Source organism: Drosophila willistoni, assembly GCF_018902025.1.
Source record: "Drosophila willistoni isolate 14030-0811.24 chromosome 2L unlocalized genomic scaffold, UCI_dwil_1.1 Seg72.1, whole genome shotgun sequence".
In the NCBI taxonomy this organism is placed as follows: Eukaryota; Metazoa; Arthropoda; class Insecta; order Diptera; family Drosophilidae; genus Drosophila; species Drosophila willistoni.
In genome coordinates this window covers 1,819,987-1,829,245 of record NW_025814049.1, presented here as the reverse complement: position 1 = coordinate 1,829,245, position 9,259 = coordinate 1,819,987, and the positions used below count along the sequence as shown (strand labels likewise).

At 38.2% G+C, this 9,259-nt stretch overlaps 3 protein-coding genes across 3 annotated transcripts; 1 reads left to right on the top strand and 2 right to left on the bottom strand.

Annotated features, from left to right (window-relative positions):
- Positions 1-4,225: 4,225 nt before the first annotated feature.
- LOC6646095 (lysM and putative peptidoglycan-binding domain-containing protein 4) lies at positions 4,226-7,412 on the bottom strand. The gene is made up of 3 exons (XM_015177632.3): positions 7,227-7,412; positions 6,573-7,135; positions 4,226-4,772 (listed from the first exon to the last, which is right to left on the bottom strand). Exons 1-3 carry the CDS (start codon positions 7,238-7,240, stop codon positions 4,528-4,530), a joined length of 822 nt encoding a protein of 273 aa, XP_015033118.1. The 5' UTR covers positions 7,241-7,412; the 3' UTR covers positions 4,226-4,527.
- Positions 4,854-6,399, bottom strand: LOC26529342 (26S proteasome regulatory subunit 7). The gene has a single exon (XM_015177702.2). The coding sequence runs from the start codon at positions 6,267-6,269 to the stop codon at positions 4,968-4,970; it is 1,302 nt and encodes a 433-aa protein (XP_015033188.1). The 5' UTR covers positions 6,270-6,399; the 3' UTR covers positions 4,854-4,967.
- A 372-nt stretch (positions 7,413-7,784) lies between the features above and the next one.
- On the top strand, positions 7,785-9,146 carry LOC6646096 (retinol dehydrogenase 13). The gene is made up of 5 exons (XM_002068816.4): positions 7,785-7,941; positions 8,014-8,277; positions 8,334-8,490; positions 8,545-8,804; positions 8,866-9,146. Exons 1-5 carry the CDS (start codon positions 7,805-7,807, stop codon positions 9,113-9,115), a joined length of 1,068 nt encoding a protein of 355 aa, XP_002068852.3. The 5' UTR covers positions 7,785-7,804; the 3' UTR covers positions 9,116-9,146.
- The last annotated feature ends 113 nt before the right edge of the window (positions 9,147-9,259 follow it).

Here is a 9,259-nt window from a genome sequence, read left to right as displayed (position 1 = left end):
ACGTGTTCATTATAGCTAAGCAATTCAAATTTCACTGTAATGTATTGAAATTCAAATTAAACGGAAATCAAAAATATATTTGAATTGTGGTTTTATGTATATTAAGGATTTACGAATAGTAAATTTTTTAATTTCAAAAAAGGTAGCTTGAATCCAAAAAAAAACATTCATTAACATAAATTTTTTCAAAATGTATTTGTTCTCAACTTGGCAAAGAGCATTCCAAGACCTGATGTCAATCGACGTGTAGACAAGCACATAAATTTTGGTGCCAATCTGAAGAGTTAATCAAGGACATCCTAGAAAGACATGTAATTTTCGTCGTGCGTCAGGATTTTATGATTTTTATACCCTTGCAGAGGGTATTATAAAATTGGTCAGATGTTTGTAACGCACAGAAGGAGACGTTTCCGACCCCATAAAGTATATATATTCTTGATCAGCATGAGAAGCTGAGTTGATATAGCCATGTCCGTCTGTCCGTCCGTCTGTGCATATGCGTCTTACTCAGCCGTCTTAAGAGCTATCGGGCTGAAATTTTTTTTCGGGGTTTTTTTTATTACCCGGGAAAAATAAAGTATGAAAACCATCAGGATCGGACCACTATATCATATAGCTCTAAAAGAACTAGAAGAAACATTTTCATAAAAATTGGAGTATGCTATGAAATTTACATATGTTATAATATTGGATATAAAACCCCAAATCCCAAAATTTGAATGTGATCGGATAAATATAACAATATAACACAAGTTACAGTCAATATAATACACCCATACCTCGCTTTGCGTCGGGGATACGTTCCAAAAAAATGCGACGCAAGTCGAAACAACGCAAAGTGAATTATGATTTTCTATAGCAAGCCATGTAAAAATCGAAGATAGGTTCCAGGGTTACGAAAATACATACATTTTAAAACTAAAATTTAACAAATTAACATTTAAAAAACAAACAAAATCTCATATCATTTTATTTCATATTATGCATATAAAAAACAAGAAGAAATTAATTCAATTAAAACAAAATAAATAATTCAATTATTCAATAATTTAAATAAAATTACAATTAATCACTATCTGATAAGTCTTCAGTGTCTGTTGTCGTACGTCGGCTTTCTTTAAAAAAAAATTGGTCCAGTGTTGTCTGACCAGCTTTTTTTTTTTGCATAAAATACAATTCCTTATAGCAATTAATATTCGCAGCTACCGCCTGGGACACTTTAAGGCTCCTTTCGCTGTCAGGATCATTTTTTAAGAAAATCTCCACACCTTCGTCAATCAAAGATATCGCTTTGGAAATTTGTTTGGAAGTTAAGTTCTGTTGCTTGGATATCTCTAAATGGTCACGGTCATAGTCATCTTCTTCATTAGGAAGGAGATCTTTTGAATAACCTTTCATAGCTCTTGGATTTTCTGATTGGTAAATAAGAAATGGTTTAAATTTGAAATCACCATTTGCATTTCCACCAAGAAGAAGAGTCAGTCTATCCTTGCTAGCTTTAAATCCGGGCGCAGATTTTTCTGTTTTAGATATGTAGGTTCTCTGAGGTAGACGTTTCCAAAATAATCCTGTCTCGTCAACATTAAAAACTTGTTTCGGTTCATAGCCGCCCTCACGGATTAAAGCTTTTAGCTCTGCTGGGTAGAGTTCTGCAGCAGTTACATCAGCGCTAGCTGCTTCGCCTTTAAAAGCAATGTTGTGCAGATTTGCTCGAACCTTGAATCTTTCAAACCAGCCTTGACTTGCTTCAAAAGTTTCATTATCGTGGGCGGTACTATCACTAGCATCATCGTTGGATACGGTTTGACTTTTAATATCATCAAATAAGCTTTTTGCTTTCGTCTGAATTACCATTTTACTTAATGGTATTCTTTGCGCAACTTGATTCTCAATCCAAATTGAAAGCAAGGATTCCATTTTAATCATCAAAGAACTCCTTGTACGGATCATCGTTTTAGCATCTAATGATGTTACAGATTTTGCAGCCTCTCTTATTTTATCTCCATCTCGATCTTTAATAGTTCTGACTGTTGTTGCAGCCAGGCCAAGAGCCTTTGCTATCTCCACAGCCTTCTCGCCCTTATTAAATCGCCGCAGAATATCTAGTTTTGTCTCCAAACTGATAGCTTTCTTTTTATTTTTGGTAATTCCACCAGCATTATCCTTTCCACTCATTTAACTAAAAAATAATTTTGTGTAACAAAATAATATAACTCTGCCAATAAATAAATTAAAAAATTATTTACCTTTTTTTATATGTGATCAGAAATAACACGAAAAAACTTATTGATCTATTTTAAAGAGCACAACTCACTAATTGAAACGCGATATTCTACATAAAAGGTGGGCAAGCAAATGGCAAAGTGAGTCGAAGCAAATCAAAGGGGAATTCCCCTGTTTTGATACACAGCGCGCGCAGTTAGCAACTAAAGTGTTGCCACCTTTTGGAAAAAAAGGTATTAAAAAAGAAACGAACGTTTCCTGAGCAACGCAACATCGAAAATCTAACGACGCACAATGAAAATTAGTGCTAATTGATCAGCGACGCAACTTCGAAAAAACGCAAACCGAAACGACGCAAAGCGAGGTATGGGTGTAATCTGCTCTGCTCCCAGCGCTGCTTGCTGTCTACTACGTCTTTCGTCATCAACAGAGTACATGCATACACACACAGACGCAACGCTACATGAACTGTATTTGTATGCGTGCGTTGCTTTGCTTTGGGAATGAGGGAAGAAGAAGAACAAATTGTAAAATAGAGAGTAAAATTGTTTTGTTTGTATATTGATGAATTGAGTTGCAGAAAACAAACATGTAAAATTCTTTGATATTTAGAGCTAAAAAACGAATCGAGTCTATAACTTTGCAGGACATTGGTCGATTCCATTTTGGATCCTCCAGGCTCAGGGCTATAAACCTGCATTAAAGGATTTTAAATATCCTGCAAATAATATTGCTCGCATTTTTGTAGGGGGTTCACTTAGAAAAATTAATGTGCTTATAACAGTCATTTCAATGAAGATTAGAATATCCTTTTGTAAGTTTGTACTTAATGACCTGCTTAAACTGGCCATATCACTAAAATGTCCTTCTGTAAGAAGATATAACTTTCTGAACGATTTTTTTGTGTGTTAAAATGTCAAACATCTCACAATACCATTTTCTGAATAAGTCATCAATGACATTTTTGAAAAAGTCATCAATGACATTTTTGAAAAAGTCATCAATGACATTTTTGAAAAAGTCATCAATGACATTTTTGAAAAAGTCATCAATGACATTTTTGAAAAAGTCATCAATGACATTTTTGAAAAAGTCATCAATGACATTTTTGAAAAAGTCATCAATGACATTTTTGAAAAAGTCATCAATGACATTTTTGAAAAAGTCATCAATGACATTTTTGAAAAAGTCATCAATGACATTTTTGAAAAAGTCATCAATGACATTTTTGAAAAAGTCATCAATGACATTTTTGAAAAAGTCATCAATGACATTTTTGAAAAAGTCATCGGTGACATTTCTGAAAAAGTCATCGATGACATTTCTGAAAAAGTCATCGATGACATTTCTGAAAAAGTCATCAATGACATTTTTGAAAAAGTCATCGATGACATTTCTGAAAAAGTCATCGATGACATTTCTGAAAAAGTCATCGGTGACATTTCCAAAAAAGTCATCGAAAGATCAGGAAGACTGCAATACTCAAGAACTATAATTGATGCAAAGGACACTTCTCTACAGTCCTGCGGAGAGCTGAGATATTAATGATTTTGTTATTTTCTCCAGTTCTTTTAACCACTAGATGAAGTTGGGGATTTGGATAAAGTATAAAAAAAAGAAAAATGCTCATAACTCGGTTAACTTAAGTACAATTTGAGTGTCCTTTGGACAAATTTAAGTCCTTGTCCAAATGAGTCGATATCACCATGTCGTGTAATGTCCTTCAGAAATCTAAAAGAATTAGATAACCCATCATTTTCGTCATGACAGAGATCATCGGGGAGACATCAGAAACCAAGTCCTTTTGTTGCTGCACTAGTACATAAGGCTCTACATCTGACAATTTTCAGGCGATTTACAAAATTTAAGAAATATCATGATCCCAGTTAAAGAATTCAAGCAAATAGTTAGTGCATAGAATATTAAGGTTCTTTTTTGTGAAGCTAATAACTTCCCTAAAAACATAACTTAACAGGTTGTAAAGTTTCGTTTGAGTTTCGTATTTTCTTGTTTATATTATTTTTTTATTATCTCTAAGATATGCATTCTTCTATTTTCTACAATTATTATGAAAGACACAGGTCTATTTACAAGATAAAAATAAAGCTGCGCCAGCTTTAATTTCAATCCAATTCTTGGAAAATTCTGTACAGCTTTTTTGAGACAGACATAGACACAATGGGAGAGACTTTTGAGACGTCATATACGATAGGAATCCTTATGTTATATATGCATAGAAAAATAAATTCAGCGGACAGTACATTTTTTGGAATGGGTCTCATTTTTGTTTCGTTGCCAATTCAATTACTGCGATATGTGATGATGTGGATGCTCGGCGAGATAGATGACGTAGACCAGCGGTATAACGACACAGAGAGCGAGTATGAACACCAGAAGGCATATCCAGGACATATCACAATCAGAGCCAGACCAATCGATGGCGCGCAAGGATGGTCCTGGTATGGGACGAACCAATGGAGCATGTCTGTCCATAAGCATTTCGTTCAGCAGTGGCGCATTGTCATCGTTTGCAGATCGCTCTGTGTGGGCTGGAGTAAACAAAAGTTTCCATTAGAGTTGCATACATCATTAAATTAAACCCCACAAATTAGCTTTAAGGACTTGGAGAATTGAGTTATTTATGAACGTTTATTTTCTTCTTTACTTTTCATTACTAATAGTTATTTACTTAATATTTTCCAGCTGCTCAAAAAAAGACCAGAGAATATAATGCAAATGCTTAATTAATTGTAGGTCATATAACGCGGAGTGGCGCTGAATTTGGCGTAACTCTTGATGACCTTATTGACCGCCTCAAGAAAATCTTTCTCGGTGGCCACTTTGCGACGCGCCCTAATGGCAAACATGCCAGCCTCCGTACAAACAGACCGAATCTCGGCACCAGTCGAATTGGGGCATAATCGAGCCAACAGATCGAAACGAATGTCCCGCTCAACGGACATGGAGCGGGCATGAATCTTAAATATATGCGATCGTCCATCCTGATCGGGCAGGCCAAATTCCACTTTACGATCTAATCGACCTGGTCTCATGAGTGCCGGATCTAGAGTATCGGGCCTATTTGTGGCCATGAGAACTTTGATATTGCCACGCGGATCGAAACCATCCAACTGATTAATTAGCTCCAACATAGTACGCTGTACTTCGTTGTCTCCGCCAGCACCATCATCAAATCGTGCTCCACCAATGGCATCGATTTCATCGAAGAATATGAGGCATGCCTTTTTGGAGCGAGCCATTTCGAATAGTTCGCGAACCATGCGTGCACCTTCTCCCACATACTTTTGCACCAGCTCGGAGCCAATGACACGAATAAAGCAGGCATCTGTCCGATTGGCCACTGCACGGGCGCACAGCGTTTTACCAGTGCCGGGAGGACCAAAGAGCAGCACACCTTTTGGAGGCTCGATTCCAAGATTGACAAACTTTTCCGGATGCAGCAATGGGGTTTCGACAACCTCTCGTAGTTTTTCGATTTGTTCCTTGCAACCACCTACATCACTATAAGTGACGTCTGGTTTGTCTTCCACCTGCATCATTGTCACTGTTGGATCAATTTTTGGAGGCAATGGTATATGAATCTGGTATTTATTCCGATCAACACCAACTCGCATGCCCTCCTCGATATCGGTGGGGGCCACAGAATCGGCTAGATCTACCACAAACTTGGCAAATTGCTTCACATTGATAATGTATTTGGGATCATCAGAGTCGGCATTAATTATCTTGGTACACCTTGCCACTTGGAGGGGTTGTTCATTTTGCAAGATCTGTTTGTCCGCCGCCAGATCCCAGAGAGCGGGCGGTGCCAGACCTGTGTCGCTTTCCTTGATCCCAGTGAGCTCATTGACCTGTTTCACCGCTTTCTGAATATCCTCCTCAATAGCCTTAATCGATTTGTGGTATTGGCTCTGGCCATAGGTTTTCAACAATTCAATATCACCCTCGTCCAGGGATTTTATCTCCTTATCCTCTTTTTCTTCGTGCTTCACCTTGCGCTGATCGTCTCCCAGGTAGTCTGGCATATTGATATTTTTTTATACTTTTTGTTTGTTTTTCTACTAATGCCTTCTAAATTGGCAATTTCTCTTTATTTTTCCATTTGCTATACGATAGAATGACTAAACTAAATCTGCTAGTGTAGTGTGACCGAACTGTGTAAATATATCGGGTTTCGATTGCCGCCATTAAAATAGTCATTTTAGCTTTTTAGTATTTTTCGAGGTGACAAGAAAATCAAAGTACTAAACATCGGTAAAGTTAAACCAAGGAGGACTATCGAAATACCAAACCCGTGTTATTGCCTGCAACCTGTGGAGCTTACTCACCTTCATCATCCGGAAATCCAAGAATCCCATTAGTAGCACCTCCTGTAGATGTTGCGGACGTCGTAGGCTGATTGTCTACAGTTCCAGATGCATTGACTGCTGCAACTAAAAGCCTCTCGTCGAGCATTAAACGAGCGTCCTCCAAAGGATTGCGCTCAATCTGTAGCGTAGGCTCCGCATTATGTCGCGGACTGTTGTTGCCGCTCCTGTGCACCGCTGGCAGTGCGTCCTGCTGTGTCAATATGCTACCGTTGCCCAGCAGGACATTGTGTACTGTAACAGGGATGCGGATAATGCGACGCGCATGAATCTCATTCTCCCGATCGATTTTGTTCAGGCGCTTTATGTCCGCCACAGAGCAGTGGAACCGCAGTGCCAAAGCTTGAAGCGTATCGTCCTCCTGCACTTTCACCTCCAGCGTGTTCTCAAAGCGAGCCAGCTTGTTGGACTGTGTGCTCGGTCTGTTTGCCATCTGAATTAAATCCAGATCCATTAATTCTTCGGTATCGTATTCTGTTCGGCCGAATATCTCCTCCACCCCATCGTCTTGTTGGTGCTGGCGCCTGAAATCAGAAACGGAAGACATCACGTTACGTTTTTGTCTAAAACTTGTTGACACAGCCACCAGACACAGTCGAGTTGGCGTTGACTTACACATTGCGTCGCATTGTTGTTTTTTTGTAATGTCACACTTGCTTCTTCTAGGCTGCCTCAGTGTTGTTTATTGTCAGGATTGCTCAAGTTGACTCAGTTGGCTTTGTAATTTTTAAGAAATAATTTAATTACCATTTACGTGTTAAATCAAAACAAAGCCAACAACACCTGAAACAAAAGCTTAGAACTAAAATATCGATAACATATCGATAGCTCAATAAAGTCCCGTGTTGAAAAGTAGTTGTTTACAGTCAAGGCTCAAAAGACATATGATAGGTCAGAAAATGAGAAATAAAAAGGAAATTATATTTCCTCAATAATTTAGGAAGGATGCATACATTAGTTTAAGAAATAATTTATTTTACATTATTATGTGGGTTCCTACCATTGTGGGATAATATGAATGATCGTAGATGACAGCCGAATTTATTGATACCTTTTAGTAATTTCATTCTAATTCTATTAATTTTTTATTTAAATGAAAATAATTCGTAGGTAAACTATTATAAAAACAGTTGCGCTTCAAATTTGAGATCATATTTGCTTTAGATGGACTTAACTTCATCACTGACGTCACAATGCGCAATCTTTTGTCTTCTTTCCGTGGCAAACGAAAGGCTAACCGAATTATGGGATTCTTTACCTTCCTAAAAAGTCGTCCAATATTTTGGTTTAGTGTAACTGGCACTACAGTTGGCTTAGCATGTGGCATAAAGTCAGTTATTATTGAAAAAAACCGCCTTTTCATTAAATTACCAACTAAAGTTTACCGGCTTTATCTTTTTAGGGATCTTATGCAAGGCGGTGAATTCACCACAAAGACCAATGAAACTGGAAGAGTTGTGATTGTAACCGGAGCAAATACGGGTATTGGCAAGGAAACAACATGGGAACTGGCAAGAAGAGGAGCTACAGTCTATATGGCCTGTAGGGATATGAATAAATGTGAAGAGGCTAGAGCTGAAATCGTTAAAGATACGCAAAACAAATATGTTTACTGCCGGCAATGTGATTTGGCCAGTTTGGACTCCATTCGACACTTTATTGCAGAGTATGTCCAGATTGTCAAAACAGAGAATGGTTATTATTTTAAAATGTCCTTTGTAGATTCAAGCGGGAGCAGGACCAACTCCATGTGCTAATCAACAATGCTGGAGTGATGCGTTGTCCACGATCTGTGACAAAAGATGGCTTTGAAATGCAATTGGGTGTCAATCATATGGGACACTTTTTGCTGACCAACCTGTTATTGGATCTACTAAAGGTATTAATGGCGGTACTTCTTTAGGATTGTTATATAAACCCATTTGTATTCTAGAAATCTGCTCCCAGTCGAATTGTAAATGTCTCCAGCTTGGCTCATACCCGCGGCGAAATTAACACAGCTGACCTGAATAGCGAAAAATCCTATGATGAGGGCAAGGCCTACAATCAGAGTAAATTGGCCAATATCCTGTTCACTCGCGAACTGGCCAAGCGTCTGGAGGGCACCTGTGTGACGGTTAATGCCCTGCATCCGGGCATTGTGGACACTGAACTCTTTAGACATATGGGCTTCTTTAATAGTTTTTTTGCTGGGTTCGTATAATGTTTTCACATGATTAGAACGCTTTTTTTTACGGATTGTATCCCTTTGTAGATTAATTTTCAAACCTTTGTTTTGGCCTTTTGTCAAGTCGCCCCGAAACGGGGCACAAACTAGTCTCTATGTCGCGCTGGATCCCGAATTGGAGCAAGTAACTGGCCAATACTTTGCCGACTGTCAATTGCAGCAGCCGGCACCAGCAGCCACAGATGTGCAAACAGCCAAATGGCTTTGGGCAGTCAGCGAGAAATGGACAAGTTCACAAATATTAAAAGTTAATTCACCCAAAGCGACTGAGCAATAAAAAAAAAACATTTTTTTTACAAAAACCTGAAGACAAACCTCAACACTTTGTTTAATGCGAAAAGGAGGAGGAGCAGTGGAATCATAATTGACATGCCATTTGTAAACCAATGAAATGCGTATCCCAATTATGGATCTTCTTCAT

Bases quoted from the DNA above. Each gene is read 5' to 3' on its own strand.
- LOC26529342 (XM_015177702.2), bottom strand. From the start codon at position 6,269: ATGCCAGACTACCTGGGAGACGATCAGCGCAAGGTGAAGCACGAAGAA.
- LOC6646095 (XM_015177632.3), bottom strand. The intron at 4,773-6,572 runs GTGAGTAAGCTC...TGTTTACTCCAG, and splicing joins TGGATTTCCGGATGATGAAG to CCCACACAGAGCGATCTGCA.
- LOC6646096 (XM_002068816.4), top strand. From the start codon at position 7,805: ATGCGCAATCTTTTGTCTTCTTTCCGTGGCAAACGAAAGGCTAACCGA. The intron at 8,278-8,333 runs GTATGTCCAGAT...TGTCCTTTGTAG, and splicing joins ATTCGACACTTTATTGCAGA to ATTCAAGCGGGAGCAGGACC. The intron at 8,805-8,865 runs GTTCGTATAATG...ATCCCTTTGTAG, and splicing joins TTTAATAGTTTTTTTGCTGG to ATTAATTTTCAAACCTTTGT.